General features: G+C 42.1%; 1 protein-coding gene across 1 annotated transcript in view; it reads left to right on the forward strand.

Moving 5' to 3' along the window:
• DYNAP (dynactin associated protein) overlaps positions 1-26,704 on the forward strand; it is a 26,729-nt gene extending 25 nt beyond the window's left edge. The window contains exons 1-9 of the mRNA XM_069746009.1: positions 1-130; positions 3,114-3,359; positions 7,316-7,522; positions 7,608-7,841; positions 13,333-13,486; positions 20,723-20,832; positions 22,889-23,002; positions 25,087-25,233; positions 25,327-26,704. The exon at positions 1-130 is cut by the window's left edge and continues 25 nt beyond it. Coding sequence (XP_069602110.1) covers positions 38-130; positions 3,114-3,359; positions 7,316-7,522; positions 7,608-7,841; positions 13,333-13,486; positions 20,723-20,832; positions 22,889-23,002; positions 25,087-25,233; positions 25,327-25,461 — 1,440 coding nt within the window. The 5' untranslated portion in view covers positions 1-37 and the 3' untranslated portion in view covers positions 25,462-26,704. The remainder of the gene's footprint in view (positions 131-3,113; positions 3,360-7,315; positions 7,523-7,607; positions 7,842-13,332; positions 13,487-20,722; positions 20,833-22,888; positions 23,003-25,086; positions 25,234-25,326) is intronic.

Below are 26,704 nucleotides of genomic sequence, written 5' to 3' on the forward strand. Positions count from 1 at the left end.
GCACGGGCGGCATCCGACAACTCAGGGGTCCGACAACATGGACAATGCGGGGTTCGAGATGCAGGACGATGGGGTGAAGAAAACATATCCCAATAAAAGTCTGCAGACAATCTATCATGAATATAAGCATGTAAGTAATTAACATATCTATCATATATCTATTTATATATGATCAATCTATTATTTATCATCTATCTATCTATTATCTATCTATCTATTATCTATCATCTATCTATCAATCTATCTATCTATCTATCTATCTATCTATCTATCTATCTATCTATCTATCTATCTATCATCTATCTATTATATATCTATTATCTATCATCTCCATCCATCTATTTTCGCGCTATCTCCATTCTCTCCAGTTACTGCTGGAACTAATATGGACACAACTGTAGTCAGCTATCATTCAGGTGAGCTGATAAAGAAAACACAACCAGGCAGTATAATTCTTCAGATCAGCACAATTTCGCTGATACCAAGCATATATATATATATATATATGTATATATATATATATATATATATATATATATATATGTTTATTTTTTTTTCAGAGATTTGCAGCTTCTTATTTTTCCCGTAGATGGGGCTGTGTGAGGTTTTGCTTTTTATTTTTCCCATAGATGGGGCTGTGTGAGGTTTTGCTTCTTATTTTTCCCGTAGATGGGGCTGTGTGAGGTTTTGCTTCTTTTTTTTTCCGTAGATGGGGCTGTGTGAGGTTTTGCTTCTTATTTTTCCCGTAGATGGGGCTGTGTGAGGTTTTGCTTCTTATTTTTCCCGTAGATGGGGCTGTGTGAGGTTTTGCTTTTTATTTTTCCCGTAGATGGGGCTGTGTGAGATTTTGCTTCTTATTTTTCCCGTAGATGAGACTGTGTGAGGTTTTGCTTCTTATTTTTCCCGTAGATGGGGCTGTGTGAGGTTTTACTTCTTATTTTTCCCGTAGATGAGACTGTGTGAGGTTTTGCTTCTTATTTTTCCCGTAGATGGGGCTGTGTGAGGTTTTGCTTCTTATTTTTCCCATAGATGGGGCTGTGTGAGGGTTTGCTTCTTATTTTTCCCGTAGATGAGACTGTGTGAGGTTTTGCTTCTTATTTTTCCCGTAGATGAGACTGTGTGAGGTTTTGCTTCTTATTTTTCCCGTAGATGGGGCTGTGTGAGGTTTTGCTTCTTATTTTTCCCGTAGATGGGGCTGTGTGAGGTTTTGCTTCTTATTTTTCCCGTAGATGGGGCTGTGTGAGGTTTTGCTTTTTATTTTTCCCGTAGATGGGGCTGTGTGAGATTTTGCTTCTTATTTTTCCCGTAGATGAGACTGTGTGAGGTTTTGCTTCTTATTTTTCCCATAGATGGGGCTGTGTGAGGTTTTACTTCTTATTTTTCCCGTAGATGAGACTGTGTGAGGTTTTGCTTCTTATTTTTCCCGTAGATGGGGCTGTGTGAGGTTTTGCTTCTTATTTTTCCCATAGATGGGGCTGTGTGAGGGTTTGCTTCTTATTTTTCCCGTAGATGAGACTGTGTGAGGTTTTGCTTCTTATTTTTCCCGTAGATGAGACTGTGTGAGGTTTTGCTTCTTATTTTTCCCGTAGATGGGGCTGTGTGAGGTTTTGTTTATTTTTCCCGTAGATGGGGCTGTTTGAGGTTTTGCTTCTTATTTTTCCCGTAGATGGGGCTGTGTGAGGGTTTGCGTCTTATTTTTCCCGTAGATGGAACTGTGTGAGGGTTAGCTTCTTATTTTTCCCGTAGATGGGGCTGTGTGAGGTTTTGCTTCTTATTTTTCCCGTAGATGGGGCTGTGTGAGGTTTTGCTTCTTATTTTTCCCGTAGATGGGGCTGTGTGAGGTTTAGCTTCTTATTTTTCCCATAGATGGGGCTGTGTGAGGGTTTGCGTCTTATTTTTCCCATAGATGGAACTGTGTGAGGGTTTGCTTCTTATTTTTCCCATAGATGGGGCTGTGTGAGGTTTTGCTTCTTATTTTTCCCGTAGATGGGGCTGTGTGAGGTTTTGCTACTTATTTTTCCCGTAGATGGGGCTGTGTGAGGGTTTGCGTCTTATTTTTCCCATAGATGGGGCTGTGTGAGGTTTTGCTTTTTATTTTTCCCGTAGATGGTGCTGTGTGAGGGTTTGCTTCTTATTTTTCCCGTAGATGGGGCTGTGTGTGGGTTTGCTTCTTATTTTTCCTGTAGATGGGCCTGTGTAAGGTTTTGCTTTTCATTTTTCCCATAGATGGGGCTGTGTAAGGTTTTGCTTTTTATTTTTCCCGTAGATGGGGCTGTGTGAGGTTTTGCTTCTTATTTTTCCCGTAGATGGGGCTGTGTGAGGTTTTGCGTCTTATTTTTCCCGTAGATGGGGCTGTGTGAGGTTTTGCTTCTTATTTTTCCCATAGATGGGGCTGTGTGAGGTTTTGCTTTTTATTTTTCCCATAGATGGGGCTATGTGAGGGTTTGCTTCTTGCGTGGCACACTGAACACTTTATTGATACAGTTTTGGAATACATTAGATGTTTTGCTCGTTTTGATCTTTTCGATCTTTTTGTTCTCTTTACAATGTTTACTATACAGGTTAATTAATTTTATCTTTAGATATCATGTTGGGAAGTGATTAAATATCACGACTCTTACTGACTGGTCACTGTACTTTCAGCAAACTTTACAGAAAACAATAGTGCAAGCAAGTATAATAAACTATATAATATATCTCTCTAGAGAAATCTGTGCTTTTCTCCACTTATGAGACACTTCTCTTCTCCTCTTTATCCTGAACTCATCCTTCAATCTGAAAAATTACTACAATCCTAAGGCCAAAACAGTACAAGCAGATCTTGAAGATTTAGATCAGTGCACTATTAAAAAAAAGAGCACAAGCTACACTTTTTTGCATATGATTAGACAAGTGGGTGTGGCTTAAATGAAAGGGTGTGGCTTATCAGAAATGGGTGCATTCTAAAATGCCCAATGTAATCGAGAATTAGTCCAGAAACTGAAATACTGAGCTATAAGGAAAATGTCAGGACCCTTCATACTGAGGAACAGTGGGGGCTTCAATATAATACAAGACACAACAACTAAAGGCTCCGGCCAGGACATTATCATTTTTCTGTATTCTTCTTGCAGGAGGAAAAGAAATCTTGGTCTCTGCTGAAAATTTTCTTGGTCTGCTTCTTGGCTTGTCTCATTACCACCGCGGTCGGAGTGCTGATCATATGTCTGGTATATGTGGGTCAAACTGGTCAGAGGACGTCTCAACCGGTAATGAATCCTTCTGTCTCCGGGACTGATAAACTCCCGCAGAGCAACTCCACCACCACCACTCTCACCGAGCCACGGTTCTACTTCATGAATCAAGTTGGTAAAAGTAAGGTAAGGTCACAACTGGTGAGAAACAAGTCAGATAAGACCTCTGGGCTAAAAAGGCCACCAGGAACCATCTTGTGAAGGCACGGTGCGAAAGGGCGGTGGTGCAATAAATGTCCTCTAGATGTGTGACCCGAGAATCAGACAACAATAATTATCCCTGGTGAGACAACTGTTAAGACAAGTTCTACACTTCTTATCTCATCTATCTATTATCTATCATCTATTATCTATCTTTCTATCTATCTATCTATCTATCTATCTATCTATCTATCTATCTATCTATCTATCTATCTATCTATCTATTATCTATCTATCTATCTATCTATTATCTATCTATCTATCTATCTATCATCTATTATCTTTCTATCTATCTATCTATCTATCTATCTATCTATCTATCTATCTATCTATCTATCTATTATCTATCTATCTATTATCTATCTATCGATCATCTATTATCTATCTATCTATCTATCTATCTATCTATCTATCTATCTATTATCTATCTATCATCTATAAATTATCTATCTATCATCTATTTATCTATCTATCTATTATCCATCTATTTTCTATTATCTATCATTTATCTATTATCTATCATTTATCTATTATCATTTATGTATCTTTCATTTACCTATCTATTTATCATCTATCTACTGTATTTATCTATTGTCTATCTCTTATCTATCTATCATCTATCTATCTATATCATATTCTATCTATTTTCTATTATCTATCTGTTATCTATCTATCTATGTAAATTATCTATCTATTATCTATTCTATACATCTGGCAAAATATCCTGTCAACGAGGGTAAAAATTGTGAAGTCTTCTATGTAACATGCCTCTTTCACTCTTTCTTATGCTCATTTTTTTCTTTCTCTCTTTCAAGTTTTTTCATTCTCTCTTTCAAGTTCTTTCTTTCCTTCTTTCTTTCTTTCAAGCTCTTTCTTTCTTTATCTCTTTCAAGTTCTTTCTTTCCTTCTTTCAAGCTCTTTCTTTCTCTCTTTCAAGTCCTTTCTTTTAAGTTTTCTCTCTTTCTTTCTTTATATTTATTTATTTTTCTTTATCTACGGTATGATTCTATTTTTCTTTTTCTTTATTGATTTCTCTTTGTTCTTTACTTTACTCTTTCTTTATTTCTCTTTCTTTCCTTCTTTCTCTTTGCCTCATTTTCTTTACTTCTCTCCCTCTCTTTATTTTTATCTCTTTCTCTGCTCCTTGTTCTCTTTTACTCTTTCTTTTCCCCTTCTTTGCCTCCATAGATCTAGCAATATGAGGGGGTCTATCGAGGACTTGTCTTGTGAAACATTATGTCATCACCTATGTGAACACTACCTTCTTTCTGGACATACGTTGCCCTCACACAAACCTCCGTAATGTTATTTCATGACCTTATGAAAACACTTCTGTCACCTAAATTACGTTAGCCATGTACTTATGTTTTTCTAATTTCATCCACGCAGATTGCAAAAATGTATGTGTTCTGTTTGGGAGATGTCCTTACACATGTCGACTTTTATGGACTTTATAGTTTTGATGAAATAGATGAAAACATAGTCATTAAATGGTTAATAAGAATAGCTTAAAATTGTAGTATCAGTGTAGCTTCTTGGATTCTTTTCCATTGATGTCTATGGAAGGTCTTATTTTTGGACTATTTAAGTATCCAGGTGGCTACTGGATTGGTCTAACGAGCTCCTCCCGGGGATATCATGTCTGGCCTTCTTTACCGATGGTGACGAATAGGGTTTATTTATCCGGTAGTGATTGTACAATATGAATACATTATTATTATGTAGGGTGTAATGTCCCTGGTGGTATCAACAATGGGACCATGACACGTTCCTCATCCACAGTGACTCCAAATCGTAAAAATACCAAAATATGTGGGGGTAAGATGGACAAGAAGCCCGGTTGCCCTTACCTTAAATCCTACAATGGATTGGTCATCAAGCATCTGGCTATTCTGTCTTGGGGATGGTGGCATGGGGTGCCAAGAACCAGTAATAGAAGATCTTTTTAGCTAAGGGGTACCTCCTCCTTGCTCTATGTACCACCTTCATTTAAACTAGCTGTAAATTAGTGGGTCAATTACAGGCCTGGAACTTGACCACTGTTTAGGTTGGCATGATCCTTGGGCTAGTTCCATGCCTGTGGTTGAAAGTTCACACCTTTCGCAGCAAAGACGATAGGACCAAACTGTCCTTAAAGGCTCACCCTCATCATGTGTTTGGGCTAACTGCTGACTTCCCTACTCGTTGGCGCCTTTAACATCTAAATGTGAGTCAGTGTTGTCAATAAAAGGAGGAAGACTACAGTTCTAATACTCGTTTACTCTTCGCAATTCCTGCCCCAGGAAAGATAGGTGAGGTGATACTCAGAAAGATGGTTAGGGTGACCATAAAAAAGATTGGTAATGTGACTCTTAGTTAGATGTGGGGGACCCTGAAGAAGACATGTGGTGTGATCCTCAGAAAGATGAGTGGTGTGACCCTCAGACAGATGGGGTGGGACCCTTAGTCGAGTGGTGTGACCTTCAGGCAGACAGCTGGCGTTACCATCAAATAGATGGGTGGTGGAAACTTCAGAAAAATGGGTTGCTTGATCATCACAAAGAGGTTTATTGTGACCTTCAGTTGGGCGGTGTGACTCTTGGATGGATGGGTGGCGTGACCATCAGAAATGTGGGTAGTATGATCCTCAGATGGATGGGTGCGTTGACCCTCAGACAGATGGGCAGTGAAACTATAAGAAAGATGGGTTGTTTGGTCATCACAAAAAGATTTGTTGTCATCTTAAGATGGGTGATGTGACCCTTAGACGAAGGAGTAGTGTGACATGCTGGTGGGTTAGTGGTGTAGTCTTCAGACAAATGAGATGTGTGACCCTCAGACAAATGGGATGAGTAACCCTCAGATAGTTGGGTGGTGTGACCCTGAGACAAATGGGTGGTTTATTTAAAATTGCCAATGACAAATAAACCCTAACTAAAGATCCTATAGTGCTGTTAAACTATTAAAGAGTAACTTTTATTCATCAATTTAATAAACTTATGTGCTTATTAAAATCACAACATTTGTTTTGGTGTCTATGGTTTACTATTAGTCCTGAGGTAATGTCTTGGGAACCCTTTTGGACATCCTTTTATAGGTTCATTAATACCCTAAGCTGATTTCTTCTGAACAAGTTAAGGTGAAATGGGTGGTTTGACCCTCAGATAGTTGGGTGATGCGACTCTCAGATTGATTGCTGGTGTGACCTTCTGAAAAATTGGTGGTGTAACCCTCAGATAGTAGGGTGGTGTGATCCTGAGACAATTGGGTGGTTTGGCACTCACATAGATGGTTGATGAAACCCTCACATAGATGGGTGTGGTGTAACCCTCAGATATTTGTGTGGTGTGACCCTGAGACAAATGGGTGGTGTGACTTTCCGAAGGATTGATGGTGTCACTCTCAGATAGTTGGGTAGTGTCTTCCTGAGCCAAAGGTGTGGTAAGACCCTCACATAGATGGGTGATGAGACCCTAACATAGATGTGTCACCCTCACATAGATGGGTGGTGTCACCCTCACATAGTTGAGTAGTGAGACCCTCACATAGATGCGTAGTGAAATCTTCACATAGATGAGTGGTGAGACCCTCATATAGATGGGTGGTGACACCCTCACATAGATGGGCGGTGACACCCTCACATAGATGGGTGGTGAGGCCTTCACATAGATGGGTGGTGACACCCTCACATAGATGGGTGGTGATACCCTCATATAAATGGGTGGTGAGACCCTCAGTTCATGGTTGTGATGCTTGGGGATATTAACACATTCACACCACTAATAGGAGACCGATCTGGGAGACTGTATTGACCTTTGTCCAAATTTCTATTTTTTGACTTTGACATTCACTACTTGTGTAATGACCGGTCATATAACATTCAGCTTCTCTCTTTTTTTAAGCTTTATGAATTTGAAGGAGGCGCTATGCAGTGGGCCCGTTACAGGGACAACCCCAAAGATTATAACAGTATACCGGAGATGCAGTTCGGTGCCAGCATCCATCAACATCAATGTAAAATGTCCTTCGGGACATTAAGGATCGTCAGTAAAGGGCTGAGGGTCCCACATTGGCACTTCAATGCCAACGAGCATGGCTTCATGGTGCAGGTGAGACCATCCTGTGTTATGATGAGGACAAGAGATTATTAGTCACTGTTTCCTCATCCATATGACGGCTTTATGCACATTGTAGGGCAAGGCGTGGATCGGCGTAGTAGACGACGGAGGCGTTGAAGTCACCACCTACAATGTGACGGCCGGACAGGTCCTCTTCTTCCCAAAGAACACGCTACACTGGATGAAGAACGTAGGCGAGGAGGACTGTGTGTTTGCCCTCTTCTTCACTACTCATGACGAGCTCAACACTCTGGATGTGGACGACGCGTTTTTCATGACACCCGAAGACATAGCTTCAAGGTCATTAAAGGTCAGTTGTCAGATGAGACCATTAATAGGGAGCAGCAATATTACATCTGTGTAGTCTGCTTGTGACCCATATGGGACCTCCATGTGCAAATTTGTGCCCCCACTGCATGACATATTATGTATACGCAGAGATTTACCATATGGCGGCACTATGTATATAGTGGATACATGGTATAATAGCAGTCATATTACATTTAGGATATAATGCAGTACCCATAGACTATATTTTCTCCATTACATGTTATTTTTTACAGGTATTTATGGCACTATATGGCGGCACTATAGAGCAGCCTTGCTGCAGTCATATGTCAATCCTGCAGTCTCAATCAGCATATGGTGCCCGCACTGTAGCTCCGTGTTTTATTTTAAGCAGGTTTTCATGTCTAGGAGCACATATAGGCACCATATGGCGGCACTATAGAGCTGCTATATTAAATATGTGTTGTGAACCCATAATGCAGTGCTGATAATACTCTGGAGCCCATAATGTGCCTCTGTGTGCCTACTACATGGGATCTTTGTACACATTCACGTACAGGTGTATATGGAGACACCATATGGCAGCACTATGCATTCTATGGAAACCACAAACCACCTTGCAGGCTTCATAAAATCACCATATCCCCATCTATCTATATAATAAGGTTCACTTCCGTCTGTCTGTCATTCTGTCACGGATATTCATTGGTCGCGGCCTCTGTCTGTCATGGAAATCCAAGTCGCTAATTGGTTGTGGCAAAACGCCCACGACCATTGCCACGACCAATCAGCAACGGGCACAGTCCGGTGGCAAAATGGCCGCTCCTTCCTCCCCACAGTCAGTGCCCGCTCCATACTCCCCTCCAGTCATCCAGTCAGCCCTCACACAGGGTTAATGGCAGCGTTAATGGACCGCGTTATGCCGCGGTGTAACGTACTCCATCAACGCAGCTATTAACCCTGTGTGACCAACTTTTTACTATTGATGGACAATATACTAAGTGATTGGGCAATATACTACGTGGTTGGACAATATACTCCGTGGCTGGGCAATATACTACGTGACTGGGCAATATACTACGTGGCTGGGCAATATACTACGTGGTTGGGCAATACACTATGTGGCTGGGCAATATACTACGTGGCTGGGCAATATACTATGTGGCTGGGCAATATACTATGTGACTGGGCAATATACTACGTGGCTGGGCAATATACTACGTGGCTGGGCAATATACTACGTGGTTGGGCAATATACTATGTGGCTGGGCAATATACTATGTGACTGGGCAATATACTACGTGGCTGGGCAATATACTATGTGACTGGGCAATATACTATGTGGCTGGGCAATATACTACGTGGCTGGGCAATATACTATGTGGCTGGGCAATATACTATGTGACTGGGCAATATACTACGTGGCTGGGCAATATACTATGTGACTGGGCAATATACTACGTGGCTGGGCAATATACTACGTGGCTGGGCAATATACTACGTGGTTGGGCAATATACTACGTGGCTGGGCAATATACTACGTGGTTGGGCAATACACTATGTGGCTGGGCAATATACTACGTGGCTGGGCAATATACTATGTGGCTGGGCAATATACTATGTGACTGGGCAATATACTACGTGGCTGGGCAATATACTACGTGGCTGGGCAATATACTACGTGGCTGGGCAATATACTACGTGGCTGGGCAATATACTACGTGGTTGGGCAATACACTATGTGGCTGGGCAATATACTATGTGGCTGGGCAATATACTATGTGGCTGGGCAATATACTACGTGGCTGGGCAATATACTACGTGGTTGGGCAATATACTACGTGGCTGGGCAATATACTATGTGACTGGGCAATATACTACGTGGCTGGGCAATATACTATGTGACTGGGCAATATACTACGTGGCTGGGCAATATACTATGTGACTGGGCAATATACTACGTGGCTGGGCAATATACTACGTGGCTGGGCAATATACTACGTGGTTGGGCAATACACTATGTGGCTGGGCAATATACTACGTGGCTGGGCAATATACTATGTGGCTGGGCAATATACTACGTGGCTGGGCAATATACTACGTGGTTGGGCAATATACTACGTGGCTGGGCAATATACTATGTGACTGGACAATATACTACATGGCTGGGCAATATACTACGTGACTGGGCAATATACTACGTGGCTGGGCAATATACTACGTGGCTGGGCAATATACTATGTGACTGGGCAATATACTACGTGGCTGGGCAATATACTATGTGACTGGGCAATATACTACGTGGCTGGGCAATATACTACGTGGCTGGGCAATATACTATGTGACTGGGCAATATACTACGTGGCTGGGCAATATACTATGTGACTGGGCATTATAATACGTGGGCTGGGCAATATACTACGTGGCTGGGCAATATACTACGGGGACATGCATATTCTAGAATACCCGATGCGTTAGAATCGGGCCACCATCTAGTACTGATATAAACCCCATACTGTACCTATGTGTGTGATTTTATGCAAGTTTGCATGTACCGGTACACATGATGGCACCATATGGCGGCACTATAGACCAGCTATAGTAAGTTTGTGTTGTATTGATCCATAATGCAGTGCCAATTCTGCGCTGGAGTCCATATTGTACCTCCGTATGCCGACAATATGCAGGTTTTATGGGCATTCATGACGTACACGAAAATATGAAGACATCATATGGACTCCAGTGGAATCCACATGCAACCTTGCAGAGTCTGTGCACATAACAATTAAAATTGCCATCTAAAAAAATTACATTACACCCATAGGTGATGTTTTAACTATCTCAGCTGCATGGTAAAGTGTGACGTAATCCAAAATGCCCGACCTGCCGTATATAAATACAAGCTGCACATGGACAGCTATTTCCATTACTGGAAGAAAAAAAAATGGTCATTTTCATTGCTGCACACCTTTGAGATCTGGGTCTTCTCATTTTATGATGTGTGTCCTACTCTGCATCTTTAGGAACTTGGGTCAAGCTAGCCTTGGGTCAGAAATGATCAGTTACATTAAGGGCTCGCTCACACGGGAGTATAATGCGGCCAAGTGCTCCCTGATGCTTTATCCCCACAGTTATACTATGGGGCAATGCAGATTCGGCATGAGAAAACAATCACAGCATGCTGCGAGACTCGGATCACACGCATCGGACTGCACTCTGATGTCATCCGAGTGCAGTGCTATTACCGCAGACAATGGAGGGGAAGGAGAAATTAAGTGCTCCGTCTTCTCCGCACCTGTGATCACCCTAAGGTGACACTCAGATCAAACTCTGACAGAGTTTGATCATGAGAGAATTGACGGCCATGTGACCCTGGTCTTAAATGGATTTTTGACTACAGTCAGGTGACTTCTAATTTCAATAGAGACCATTGGAGCAGCTGTGCTTGAGAAAAATTGGGGAAGGGTTAAGAAGTCAAAAATAGTTTTTTATTCATTTTTTCTTCTAAAAGAGCTTATTTCCTCTGTAAACTCTAAAATGTAGAGGAAATCCCTTTTAAGTAGATAACTGCACTTCTAGCACAGAGGCCCCTGTGCTGTAAGTGTAGATGGGCCTCTGTGCTAGAAAAGTAGATTGATCGCTGAGCAAGAAGAGTAGATGGGCCTCTATGCTAAAAGAGTAGATGGGCCACTGTGTTAGAAGAGTAGATGGGCCACTGTGCAAGAAATGTAGATGGGACTCCGTGATAGAAGAGTAGATGGGCCACTGTGTTAGAAGAGTAGATGGGCCACTGTGTTAGAAGAGTAGATGGGCCACTGTGCGAGAAATGTAGATGGGACTCTGTGATAGAAGAGTAGATGGGCCACTGTGGAAGAAGAGTAGATGGGCCCCAGGACTAGAAGAGTAGATGGGCCTCTGTGCTAGCAGAGTAGATAGGCCACTGTGCTAGAAGTGTAGATGGACCCCAGGACTAGAAGAGTAGATGGGCCACTGTGCTAGAAGTGTAGCTGGGCCCCAGGACTAGAAGAGTAGATGGGCCTCTGTGTTAGAAGAGTAGGTGGGCTTCTGTGCAAGAAGTGTAGATGGGCCCCAGGACTAGAAGAGTAGATGGACGCCAGGGCTAGAAGAGTAGATGGGCCTCTGTGCTAGAAGAGTAGATGGGGCTCAGTGATAGAAGAGTAGATGGGTCTCTGTGTTAGAAGAGCAGATGGGCCTCTGTGGAAGAAGAGTAGATGGGCCCAAGGGATAGAAGAGCAGATGGACCTCTGTGCTAGAAGAGTAGATGGGCCTCTGTGCTAGAAGAGTAGATGGGCCTCTGTGCTAGAAGAGTAGATGGGCCTCTGTGATAGAAGAGTAGATGGGCCTCTGTGTTAGAAGAGTAGATGGGCCCCAGGGCTAGAAGAGTAGATGGGCCCCAGGGCTAGAAGAGTAGATGGGCCCCAGGGCTAGAAGAGTAGATGGGCCTCTGTGCTAGAAGAGTAGATGGGCCTCTGTGATAGAATAGTAGATGGGACTCTGTGATAGAAAAGTAGATGAGACTCTGTGATAGAAGAGTAGATGGGACTCTGTGATAGAAGAGTAGATGGGACTGTGTGATAGAAGAGTAGATTGGACACTGTGATAGAAGAGTAGATGGGCCTCTGTGCTAGAAGAGTAGATGGGCCTCTGTGTTAGAAGAGTAGATGGGCCTCTGTGATAGAAGAATAGATGGGACTCTGTGATAGAAGAGTAGATGGGACTCTGTGATAGAAGAGTAGATGGGCATCAGTGTTAGAAATGTTGATGGGCCACTGTGCAAGAAGTGTAGATGGGCCTCTGTGCAAGAAGTGTGGAAGGCCGCTATGATAGAAAAGTAGATGGGCCCATGTATAAGAAGAGTAGATGGGCCTTTGTTCAAGAACTGTGGATGGGCCCCTGTGCTAGAAGAATAGCTGTTCACATGTATATGAAGAGTAGATGGACCCCTGTGCAAGAGGTGTAGATGGGCCTCTGTGCTAGAAGATTATATGGGCCCCTGTGCAAGAAGAATAGATGGAATCCTGTGTAAGAGGAGTAGATGGGCCCCAGTGCAGAAAGTGTAGACGAGTCCCTGTGGTAGAAGTCTAGATAGGTCCCTGTACTAAAAATGTACATGGGCCCCCAAAAAGAGTAGATGGGCCCCTGTGCTAGAAGAGTAGCTGGGCTGTATTGCAAAAAAAGTAGATGGCCCCTGTGGAAAGAACAGTAGATGGGCCCCTTTCTTACCAATAGCTCATCATAGAACCCCCTTTATATCTCTGTGGTCCATGAAATTCATTAGCTCCGTCCTTTACACCCAATCCAATAGGCAGTAGCTGCTTTTCGGGTGGCAGTCGTGCCACCCGTATCCTGCTGCTGCATCGGGTGCACATGTGGCAGGATAATCTGGGGGTGGAGGACAATATCTCCCAGCGCTGACTTCTGTCACATGTGCAGCTTACTTTGAAGTTACTTTGTCCAGGTTGATAATAATGTGTTTTTTTTACACTTTTCAGCCCGAAGGCGGCGTAGACTTCATCAGAACCTTCAAGAGGCCGATTGCAGATCAGGCCATAAATCTCCCCAAAAACTTGGTGGAGCTGATCCAGAACGCCAGCTATGTCCAGTCCAGCGATTCCAAAGTCTGGCAGTATTTTCATGACTTGAAGGGTAAATATTTCCTATACGTGATGTCATTGCTTCCTGTGGGTATTTTGAGGTTTGCTCCATTCTCAAAAATGTAAGCAGGGATAGCCATTTTTGGGTGGGATTTATGGTGGCGTTTTTGACCCGAATTTGCTATGATCTTGGGCCTTATTTAAAGACTTGTGCTTTACCCTCCCCGGGACCAACGCCGAGTCTCGGCTGCAGCGCAGGTTTCTGTTGTTTGTCTGCAGCAGTGATTACCACATTAACAGAGCTGCAGCCAATCACTGTGCTCATTGGGTATTGTCATCTTCATCAGCAGAGCTCAGCCAAATAATGGAGACTAAGGGCTGGACCCAGCAATCTGTATAACATGTTTCCAGCACAACCATATAGCTGACAGTAAGTAGGTGGATCCTTGTGGGTCACCCGCAGTCTTTGGATCTACTTGGGTTTTTTTCTTTTTATTTGAAGAGGTAAAGGCACTTTAAAGGGGTCCTCCCAACTTGTTATGAGGGTCCCTTCCCTACACCTGATCTAATTGATCAACTGTGATCTGTTGGAATCCCTGATGGTAAGTGTTTAGTTTCCCTGCAGTGGCGCCGCAGGAGAGATGAAGTATTACACTATGCCCATTCACATCAATGGGTTATCTAAGCAATGCCGGACAGGACAGGTCCTCCAGAGATAGAGACCCAAGGAAAAGAGATGCGGATCCTGAACATTCCCTAATTAGCTATATAAAAATACATTGTCTAAACTGGACAATCCCTTTAAATTAAACATATATATTTTGTCACCTATCACCTAATGGGTTCTTTATCCTTACACTGACTGAGGCCGGGGTCATGTGTTGTAATATTTTCTTAGCTACGTTTCTTGGAATATGTGAACGTCTCTCTTTCCTTAGATGAAAAGTTGCAGATGTCGGGTCATTTCATGTAAGATTGTCTCAACTTTCAAGAAAACGCTGACACACATTTTGTGCCGGCCGTAGCGGTACAGAAAATATCCTGCACCCTCCACCCCAGAAGTGGGGGCTGATCAGCCAGCGTCTCCTTAGTTCACCTTCTTCAGGACAGTCCGGGCCGCAGAGCAGCTCATGTCCGGAGCTCTGTGTCAGGTCGTCCTCCTATGTCCGGCTGCTAAACAACTTTAGAGAACTTTATAAACTGTGCAAGGAACGGCATTAACACAGTTTTTTTTATATATATATTTTTGCGCTTTTTGTTTCTTTTTCTATCTTTTTTTCTAACTTTTTTCTAGCTTTTTTTTTCTAACTTTTTTCTAGCTTTTTTTTCTAGCCTTTTTTTGTAACCTTTTTTTTAACTTTTCTAACTTTACAAACTGAGTTAGGAACAGCATTAAGACAGTTTTTTTTCTAGATTTTTGAGCTTTTTGTTTTTTTTTCGAACTTTTTTAACTTTTCTAACTTTATTGAACTTTATAAACTTTGCTAGGAACGGCATTAACACAGTTTTTCTATACTTTTTTTCATTTTTTTTCACTTTTCTAAGATTAATGAACTTTATAAGCTGTGTAAGGAACTGCATGAACACAGGTTTTTTTGCTGTATTTTTGCGCTTTTTGTTTTTTCTAACTTTTTTAACTTTTCTAACTTTAATGAACTTTATAAACTCTGTTAGGAACGGCATTAGCAATTTTTTTTATAGTTTTGCTCTTTTTGTTCTAACTTTTTTAATTTTTCTAACTTTATAGCACTTTATAAACTGTAAGGAACGGCATTAACACAGTTTTTTTTACATTTTTGTGCTTTTCGTTTTTTTCTATCTTTTTTTCTAACTTTTTTGTAACCTTTTTTTAACTTTTCTAACTTTACAAACGGAACAGCATTAACACAGTTCTTTTTCTATATTTTAGCTTTTTGCTTTTTTCTAACTTTTTTCACATTTCTAACTTTATTGAACTTTATAAACTTTGTTAGGCTAGGTTCATATTGCGTTAGGGCAATCCGTTAAGCACATAGCGCTAGCGGATTGCGCTAACGCAATGTTTCTTTAGGGTCCGCGTTCGCCGTTCCCGCTAGCGCAGATCCCCGGTCTGCGCTAGCGAGGAACGGACCTCGAACGCACCACAAAAGAACGGCACATCGCTAGCGCGTGCCGAAAATGGCATGCGCTAGCGATGCGCTACAGCAAATAATCACATTGATGTCAATGGGTGCGCTAACGGACCCGTTGCACGGCGTTAATTGCGACAATTTCGCCGTGCGACGCAGTTGCAATTTTTTGTATATTTTTGCTCTTTTTTTTTTCTAACTTTTTTTTAACTTTTCTAACTTTATAGCACTTTATAAACTGTGAGAAATGGCATTAACGCAGGTTTTTTTTACATTTTTGTGCTTTTTGTTTTTTCTAACTTTTTAAAACTTTTTAAACTTGATAGAACTTTATAAACTCTCCTAGGAAGGGCATGAACACAGTATTTTTTTATAATTTTTGTCTATTACAAACTTTTTTCTAAATTTTCTAACTTTATAAACTGTGTTAGCAACGGGATTAACAAAGTTTATATATATATATATATATATATATATATATATATATGTATATACCGTATATACTTGAGTATAAGCCAACCCGAGTATAAGCCGACCCCCCTAATTTTGCCACAAAAAACTGGGAAAACTTATTGACTCGAGTATAAGCCTAGGGTGGAAAATGCAGCAGCTACCGGTGAATTTCAAAAATAAAAATAGATGCTCCATACCATTCATTATTGCCCCATAGATGCTCCATATAAAGCTGTGCCATATAGTGCTCTGCACCGTTCATTATTGCCCCATAGATGTGCCATATAAAGCTGTGCCATATAGTGCTCTGCACCGTTCATTATTGCCCCATAGCTGCCATATAGTGCTCTGCGCCGTTCATTATTGCCCCATAGCTGCCATATAGTGCTCTGCGCCGTTCATTATTGCCCCATAGCTGCCATATAGTGCTCTGCACCGTTCATTATTGCCCCATAGCTGCCATATAGTGCTCTGCGCCGTTCAGTATTGCCCCATAGCTGTGAGATATAGTGCTCTGCACCGTTCATAATTGTCCCATAGCTTTGCCATATAGTGCTCTGCACCGTTCATTATTGCCCCATAGCTGCCATATAGTGCTCTGCGCCGTTCATTATTGCCCCATAGCTGCCATATAGTACTCTGCACCGTTCATTATTGCCCCATAGCTGTGCCATATAGTGCTCTGCGCCGTTCAGTATTGCCCCATAGCTGTGCCATAGAAAGCTGTGCCATTGCTGCTGCTGCTGCAATGAAAAAAAAAAACCGCCATACTCACCTTTCTTGCTTGCAGCTCCTGGCGTCCGGTCCCGGCGTCTCTCCGCTCTGACTGATCAGGCAGAGGGCGGCGCGCACACTATATGCGTCATCACGCCCTCTGACCTGCACAGTCAGAGCGGAGAGACGCCGGGAAGATGGAGCGGCGCCCGGCGTGTGGAACGGGGACAGGTGAATATGACATACTTACCTGCTCCCGGCGTCCCACTCCCTCTGCCTGTCACACGGTCTTCGGTGCCGCAGCCTCTTCCTCTATCAGCGGCTACCGGCACCGCTGATTAGAGAAATGAATATGCGGCTCCACCCCTATGGGAGGTGGAGCCGCGTATTCATTTCTCTAATGAGCGGTCCCACGTGACCGCTGAAGAGGAGAAGAACTGCAGCACCGAAGACCATGTGACGGGCAGGGGGAGCGCCAGGATCGCCGGGACTAGGTGAGTATACCTCAGTGCCCTCTCCCCCTCACCCGCCGCCCACCGTGACTCGAGTATAAGCCGAGAGGGGCACTTTCAGCCCAAAATTTTGGGCTGAAAATCTCGGCTTATACTCGAGTATATACGGGGTATATATATATATATATATATGTGACGCCCAGGAGACCGGGGTACCCAGCACCGGACCAATGGGGTCTGTCTCTTGAGGGGGATGTCACGGGTGGCTTGACCCGGTGCTGTGGCCTCAGGCAATGCACAGTGTAAGGGGTATCATGAGGGGACAGGCACTTACTTGATCAGCAGCAGGTTCTCCCAGCGGTGATGATCCTGATCCTGGATAGATGGCTATTGTCCAAATGAAAGACTGAGGCACTGAAACGTTTAACCAGTTTACTTTAACATAAAAGGATTTACAACCAGTCCTGTCACCGGAGTCTGTATGGGAACTCTGAGTTACTTTGACCCTGCCGGGGTCTTCGCCTCTTATTGTGCGCAATTTCTGTGTGGCCCTGCTGCTGTATGTGAACTGGCTGCCGGCCCAATCTGTCCCCTCCGGGTCCTGGTTCGACGGGCAACCCGAGTCCTTTTATCGGTTTACCCCCTCTGGGAGTACCGCTGAACTCTGTGTCTGTTGCTGCATCCGACCCTAGTGAAGCTGATATCACCTCACGTTTTTCCGGTTGCTGTATTATATATAATGAATACAGCCACGGATCCGGTATCCGTCTTTGCGCCTGTTCTGGGTAGTGATTAATGCTACCCGGTTCTCACAATGTCCTTTTTCTCCGTCCCTTTTCTCCTCAGGCCGGTGATTTGGGCCTGGAAACCGTCATAGGACTGTTAGAAATTCAGTTGTATGACCTCTCACTTTCAGCTCCTTAGCCCAACTGCCAGTTTTTCTCTCAGACCAGAATGGATCAAGGGGAGTCTCTGGAGCTCCCCCTTCTGGCCGGAGGTGGTAGTGCAGTTTTGCTATCTTAGTACCTGTATTTAGTGTCAGTAACTATTTTTGTGGCAAATACCCCTAGGGGTGCCACATATACATATATATATATATATATATATATATATATATATATATATATATATATACAATACAAACCAAAAGTTTGGACACACCTTCTCATTTAAAGATTTTTCTGTATTTTCTCGACTGTGAAAATTGTACATTCACACTGAAGGCATCAAAACTATGAATTAACACATGTGGAATTATATACTTAACAAAAAAGTGTGAAACAATTGAAATTATGTCTTATATTCTAGGTTCTTCAAAGTAGCCACCTTTTGCTTTGAAGACTGCTTTGCACACTTGGCATTCTCTTGATGAGCTTCAAGAGGTAGTCACTGGGAATGGTTTTCACTTCACAGGTGTGTCCTGTCAGGTTTAATAAGTGGGATTTCTTGCCTTATAAATGGGGTTGGGACCATGAGTTGTGTTGAGCAGAAGTCTGGTGGATACACAGCTGATAGTCCTACTGAATAGACTGTTAGAATTTGTATTATGGCAAGAAAAAAAACAGCTAAGTAAAGAAAAACGAGTGGCCATCATTACTTTAAGAAATGAAGGTTAGTCAATCTGAAAAATTGGGAAAACTTTGAAAGTGTCCCCGAGTGCAGTGGCAAAAACCATCAAGCGCTACAAAGAAACTGGCTCACATGAGGACCGCCCCAGGAAAGGAAGACCAAGAGTCACCTCTGCTTCTGAGGATAAGTTTATCCGAGTCACCAGCCTCAGAAATCGCAGGTTAACAGCAGCTCAGATTAGAGACCAGGTCAATGCCACACAGACTTCTAGCAGCAGACACATCTCTACAACAACTGTTAAGAGGAGACTTTGTGCAGCAGGCCTTCATGGTAAAATAGCTGCTAGGAAACCACTGCTAAGGACAGGAAACAAGCAGAAGAGACTTGTTTGGGCTAAAGAACACAAGGAATGGACATTAGACCAGTGGAAATCTGTGCTTTGGTCTGATGAGTCCAAATTTGAGATATTTGGTTCCAACCACCGTGTCTTTGTGCGACGCAGAAAAGGTGAACGGATGGACTCTACATGCCTGGTTCCCACCGTGAAGCATGGAGGACGAGGTGTGATGGTGTGGGGGTGCTTTGCTGGTGACACTGTTGGGGATTTATTCAAAATTGAAGGCATACTGAACCAGCATGGCTACCACAGCATCTTGCAGCGGCATGCTATTCCATCCGGTTTGCGTTTAGTTGGACCATCATTTATTTTTCAACAGGATAATGACCCCAAACACACCTCCAGGCTGTGTAAGGGCTATTTGACCAAGAAGGAGAGTGATGGGGTGCTATGCCAGACAGACCTGAACCCAATCGAGATGGTTTGGGGTGAGCTGGACCGCAGAGTGAAGGCAAAAGGGCCAACAAGTGCTAAGCATCTCTGGGAACTCCTTCAAGATTGTTGGAAGACTATTCCCGGTGACTACCTCTTGAAGCTCATCAAGAGAATGCCAAGAGTGTGCAAAGCAGTCATCAAAGCAAAAGGTGGCTACTTTGAAGAACCTAGAATATAAGACATAATTTCAGTTGTTTCACACTTTTTTGTTAAGTATATAATTCCACATGTGTTAATTCATAGTTTTGATGCCTTCAGTGTGAATGTACAATTTTCATAGTTATGAAAATACAGAAAAATCTTTAAATGAGAAGGTGTGTCCAAACTTTTGGTCTGTACTGTATATTTTTGCACTTTTTTTTTTCTTCCTCCTCTTCTTCCAAAAGCCATAACTTTTCTATTTTGTTGTATTGCCATTTTTCAAGATTCCACATAAAACTTTTTATTTTTTTATCTTTCGCTTGTGTGAATGATTGTTTTTCGGGTGTTCACTAGGGTATGTTTCAACGGGGTGTGTTACATCCGGATTAGCTGCGGATTGGATGCTGCGTAGAGCCGCAGCATCCAATAAACAGCGTCCAGATGTTACAGCATAGTGGAGGGGATTTCATGAAATCCCCTCTCCACTATGTGCGCACGTCTGCATCTGGCAGCCCTGCGTATCCGGACATGCGGCGCATCTTTCTAGACTGCAGCATGTCTATTTATCTCCGTCTCCACAAGATAAATACCACAGTCCTATGTATAGGATGTTGTGATTGCGCCTGTGTTTTGGGCGGAGCGGGGTATCCAGGGTGTCCAAAGCGCAGCCATTCCAGCACATGGAAACATACCATGAGTATCGCGGTGGGGTAATAGGCATCCAAAAAAAGTTTATGTTTCGGCCTATACAAGTTTATCCACTAGTAATTCGATCTGGATCCCCCAGTGGACACCAAAACCAGTGTCGAAAATGGCCAACTTCAGGGCAGTGTTCGACTATTTACAGGTATCTCTGGACGCTTCTGAAATGTTGACCCCGGACCAATTACCCTTTTTGCCCTTATTATAGTCGAGTTGTTGTGGTATAGGAAAAATATTTCTGGCATCTTTATTTCTTTTATGGAATCATTTCTTGCTGATTGACTCATGTATATATTTATATGTGTGGTCCATTTCAGGATCTAGAAATTACCTCTTCCCCGGAGGAGCCATACAATGGTCTCGTTACCGCAAAAATGGAGTTGGCCTTAGCGATAACGAGAAAGTTTACAGTGAATCCATCAATTCAGTAAGTAATACACGTCATTTTTTTTTATTGGGTGGCCTAGGGGGTTAGTGATGGTAATCCTAGTAATATTCCTGGTGGTCTAGAGTGATGAAACAATTAATACCCAGTTTAGGGTAAAAGAAGAGGGTAATAATGATGTTATCTATTATTCATGGTGGTCTAAAGGGATTATTGGTTAATATCTATTATCCAGGGAGGTCTAAGGTTTATTGATGGCAATCCTGGTAACATTCCTGGTGGTCTAGAGTGATGTAACAAATAATCAATTAATGCCTGGTGGGTACAGAAGGGGGTAATAATGATATTATCTATTATCTATGGTGGTCTGGGGGGAGGGATTATAGGTTAATAGCTATTAACCTGGAAGGTCTAAGGTGTTATGAACTGGTGATTCAGAACCACAATGGACCTGGTGGTTACGAGCACAGAAAATGACCTGATAGTTGCTAAACACATAGGTCGAGCTCTGAGACGTGGGAACTCTGCTGACCGCAATCCCTAATCCTATCACACCACACTAGAGGTAGCCGTGGAGCGCTCCTGACCAGACCTAGGCGCCTCGGGCACAGCCTGAGAAACTAGCTAGCCCTGAAGATAGAAAAATAAGCCTACCTTGCCTCAGAGAAATTCCCCAAAGGAAAAGGCAGCCCCCCACATATAATGACTGTGAGCAAAGATGAAAACACAAACACAGAGATGAAATAGATTTTAGCAAAGTGAGGCCCGACTTACTAAATAGACCGAGGATAGGAAAGATAGCTTTGCGATCAGCACAAAAACCTACAAACAACCACGCAGAGGGCGCAAAAAGACCCTCCGCACCGACTAACGGTACGGAGGTGCTTCCTCTGCGTCCCAGAGCTTCCAGCAAGCAAGACAAACCAATATAGCAAGCTGGACAGAAAAAATAGCAAACAAAAGTAACACAAGCAGAACTTAGCTTATGCAGGGCAGACAGGCCACAAGAACGATCCAGGAGAGAGCAAGACCAATACTGGAACATTGACTGGAGGCCAGGAACAAAGAACTAGGTGGAGTTAAATAGAGCAGCACCTAACGACTTAACCTCATCACCTGAGGAAGGAAACTCAGAAGCCGCAGCCCCACTCACATCCACCAAAGGAAGCTCATGGACAGAACCAGCCGAAGTACCACTCATGACCACAGGAGGGAGCTTGACCACAGAATTCACAACACTAAGGATTATTGATGGTAGTCCTAGTAACTTATATTCCTGGTGGTCTAGAGCGATGTAACAATTAATATCTGGTCTAGCGTAAAGAAGGGCGTAATAAAGTTATCTTTTAGCCATTGTGGCCTTGTGGAATTATTGGTAATAGACATTATCCTGGGAGACCTAATGGTTATTGATTGTAGCCCTGGTAATATTCCTGGTGGTCTAGAAAGTAGTTGTACAGGTAAATCTTGGTATTGAGTAAAGAGAAGGGGTAATAATATTACGGTGATTATTGGGGAGATCAATGGTTAGACATTAATCCTGGTAATGTTCCTGGTGGACAAGTGTGCTGTAATAGTTAATAACTGGTCTAGGATAAAGAAAGGAATAATAATGTTATCTCTTATCCAGGGTGGCTTAGGGTGATTATTGGTTAATATCTATTATTCCGGGAGGTCTAGGGGTTAGTGATTGTAGTTCTGGTAATATTTCTGGTGGTAGAACAAGTATTAACTAGTCTAAGGCGGTAATAATATTGTTGTATTTAAGGTAGTCTAGGGTGATTATTGGTTAATATCTATAGGTATAGGAGTTATTGACTGTAGTCCTGATAATACTCCTGGTGGTCTAGAGTGGTTCTGTATGCAATTCCAAGTCTCGTGTAAAAAAAAGGGGTAATAATAATATTTATTATTTATGGTGGTCTAGGAGAACTATGGGTTAATGTTCATTTTCCCTGGAGGTCTAGGGTGTTTGATGTGGTGAAGTTTTGGTGTTGAATGTCCGGATCTGGGTCAATTAGAGAAGTTCTTTCTCCTCTTTACGCCCATTCTCTAAATTATTTGAGGACTTTTGAGAACATGTCTTTTTCTCTTCCAGCATGCTGACACGATTACCCTGGCTACCCTCCTAATAAAGTCAAACGGTCTGAGGCAGCCACATTTCCACTTCAATGCAAACGAGATGGGATACGTCATCAGCGGATGTGGCCATGTAAGTGTCCATGCAGGAGATCGGGACAGTGGCCACCAGGACCATTCATCTGCACTAATGGCTACACATATTGGGATTGCTCCTTTTGTCGATATGTGTGATACTATACAACAGGAGAGAGCTATATACATTTAAAGGCAGCAATATCTTTGCATAAATTACATCTAGAGAGATACAGGCCACAGTACCATCTGTTCCTGCATTATTTACTAGGAGAAACCGGGAGGCAATGTTATGAGGAGCTACATATTTTACAGGTAAAGAGAGGATGGCAGTGCTATCTGCACCCACATCATTTACAGGTAGCCGGAGAGACACAGTACTGTCTGTCTACATCATTTACAGGGAGAGACAAGGAGATGGTTGTATCTGTGCCTATATAAGACAAGGAGGCAGTACTAACTCATTTACAGTGAAAGACAAGGAGATTTTGGCATCTCTGCCTAAATAACTTACAGGAAAGAGAGGGAGGCAGTACTGTCTGTACATAGACAATTTACAAGGAGAGACAAGGAGATGGTTGTATCTGTGCCTATATAATTTATACGAGAGACAGAAAGGCAGCAATTAATCATTAGCCGGAGAGACACAGTACTGTCTGTCTACATCATTTACAGGGAGAGACAAGGAGATGGTTGTATCTGTGCCTATATAAGACAAGGAGGCAGTACTAACTCATTTACAGTGAAAGACAAGGAGATAGTGGTATCTATGCCTATATAACTTACAGGAAAGAGAGGGAAGCAGTACTGTCTGTACATAGACAATTTACAAGGCGAGCCAAGGAGATTGTTGTATCTGTGCCTATATAATTTATACAAGAGACAGGATGGCAGTAATAAATCATTTACAATGAAAGACAAGGCGATAGTGGTGTCTATGCCTATATAGCTTACAGGAAAGAGAGGGAAGCAGTACTGTCTGTACATAGACAATTTACAAGGAGAGACAAGGAGATGGTTGTATCTGTGCCTATATAATTTATACAAGAGACAGGATGGCAGTAATAAATCATTTACAATGAAAGACAAGGCGATAGTGGTGTCTATGCCTATATAGCTTACAGGAAAGAGAGGGAAGCAGTACTGTCTGTACATAGACAGTTTACAAGGAGAGACAAGGAGATGGTTGTATCTGTGCCTATATAATTTATACGAGAGACAGGATGGCAATATTAAATCATTTACAGAGAAAGACAAGGAGATAGTGGTATCTATGCCTATATAACTTGCAGGAAAGAGAGAGGGACAGTACTGTCTGTACATAGACTATTTACAAGGAGAGACAAGGAGATGGTTGTATCTGTGCCTATATAATTTATATGAGACGGGAAAGCAGTAATAAATCATTTACAGAGAAAGACAAGGAGATAGTGGTATCTATGCGTATATAACTTACAGGAAAGAGAGGGGGCAGTACTGTCTGTACATAGACAATTTACAAGGAAAGACAAGGAGGTGGTTATATCTATACCTGTATAATTTCCAACAGAGACACGGAGGCAGTACTATATCATTTACAGGGAAAGACAAGGAGATTTTAGGTATTTGTGCCTATATAATTTACAGGAGAAACAGGGAAGCAGTACTATCTGTGCTTACTTAATTTAAAGACAGCGACATAGTGGTAAATGTAGGCATATTATTTACAAGGAGGTAAAACCATTTTTAGTTTCAGTTATGGGGTAATAATAATATCTGTGCCTATTTATTTACAAGTATAGACAAAGGGGCGATACTATCTGCACCTACTGTAAATCTTTTACAGAAAGACCATAATGGGGGAAGTACCTGTGCCTATTTTATCTACAGGAAGAAGCCGTAAGGCAATATTATCTACAAATAAATAATTTACGTAGAGAGAAAGGAAGGCAGCACTATCTGTGCCTACATTATTTAAAGAGACAGTACTATCATTTACAGGGAAAACCAGGAAAGCAAGATTGTCTCTGCCAACATTAGTTACAGTAAGAAGCAGGGAGGCAGTACTATCTGTACTTACATCATTAACATGGAGAGACAAGGAAGCAGTACTACCTGTGCCTATTTCATTTATAGGGTATCTGTATGTTTTTTATTTTCCAGATTGGAATAGTTGGAGACAGACCCGTCCCGGAATTCCCAGTTGATGTCGGTGATGTGTTTTTCTTCCCAATTGGATCTCAGCATTACATCAAAAGCTCGTGCGTTGAGGATTTATTTTTGATTCTGGCCTTCAGTACCGGAAACCAGGTGCGATGTTGTAATTACTGTTTTTCTGTTTTTATGATTTTGCGCCTGCTACCTTTATATGACCTTCTAAACGAATTTATGCATTTTTGGCAGCTGGAAACGCTGGATATGGATGACTATTTCCATGCCACATCCGACCACATCCTCGCACAGTTATTCTTAAAGAAACAGAGTGAATTTAAGAAGATTCCAACGTTTAAGGAGGATCAAGCTGTGAATATACCATAAGCCCCGTTATCCATCACCCAGACCCTTACCGGTACATGGCCGGTCAAGTACTGGTAAAGGCTGACTACATGGACTCGATCCTTTGTATATAAATCACCCTTATGATGTTGGACACGCTGAGCCAATTATTTCATTGCAAAGATTTTTCCCAATTACTTTTATAGACAGGTCATATTTTTATATTTTGGAAATGTTACAATGGATTTTACCCAGAAGAAGCGAATCGTAAAGCATAATAGAGCAAATATATTGTATTTTATAGAATCACATCAGAAAGTCACTAGGTATCAGCAGCTCCCACCATGCAATACTACATTTGGCCAGCAGTGGCCGCTATAGGGAAAATGTACAGCTGGTAACAAATGATCAGACGATCAATGGAACTATTTAAATTTAAGAATGTGTTTTCTTTCCAGTTTTTCAGCATGTAAGTGACTTTCTCAGGATCGGGGTCTCAATACTGAGGTACTGGAAAGAAAGTAAGCGGAAAACATGAAAATGAGAATCCATACTTGCCCACAGGCCCAATTTAAGTGGAGCGAGACTAGTACCTGAGCCTAAAGAGGATTTTTTCTAATCCACCATACGGTTCCGGAGATATGGGCCTTTGTATTTAGTACTACTGTTTATGGTTTTTATTAAGGGGGCTTGACTCACAGGGTTATAAGGAATGGCTGCCTTAAAGACATGCCCCAGAGGATCCTGAGAGCGTGGCACCCTTAGTAAAGACCATAAAAATTAACACTAAATAGAAAAAGCTCATATCTGTGGAATCATAAGGAAGAAGAAGTGTGAAAAATTTTTTGTGAAAATTGGTCACTTTTGACCTGATGACGGGTCCCTATTTATTTGTCCCTATTTGGGCAAGTATGGAGAGTCAATAGTTTGTACATGGAGAAAATAGTCTAAAAAAAGTCAAAATCGTGGCAATAAACACTTTTCTAAGCTGTGGAAATTGTAATACATGTAAAAAAAAATTGAAAGCTCCTCGTGGGCCGGCTCTATGCTAATGTATATCTAGAGCGGGAGGTGTTGCCCATAGTTACCAATCAGAATACAGCTTCAAAGCAGTAATATAATTGGCTGTTAACAGTTCTTCATACATGAGGACCATTGTATCTATACTGTGATCTCATATTTTTATGTGATTGTTATGTATTTTACTATGTAAATTGCTGATAATTATGATTTTATATATAACATTGCACAAATAATATATAATAAAATTAATATTTGCAGCCTA

Source organism: Ranitomeya imitator, chromosome 1, assembly GCF_032444005.1.
Source record: "Ranitomeya imitator isolate aRanImi1 chromosome 1, aRanImi1.pri, whole genome shotgun sequence".
NCBI classification, from domain to species: Eukaryota; Metazoa; Chordata; class Amphibia; order Anura; family Dendrobatidae; genus Ranitomeya; species Ranitomeya imitator.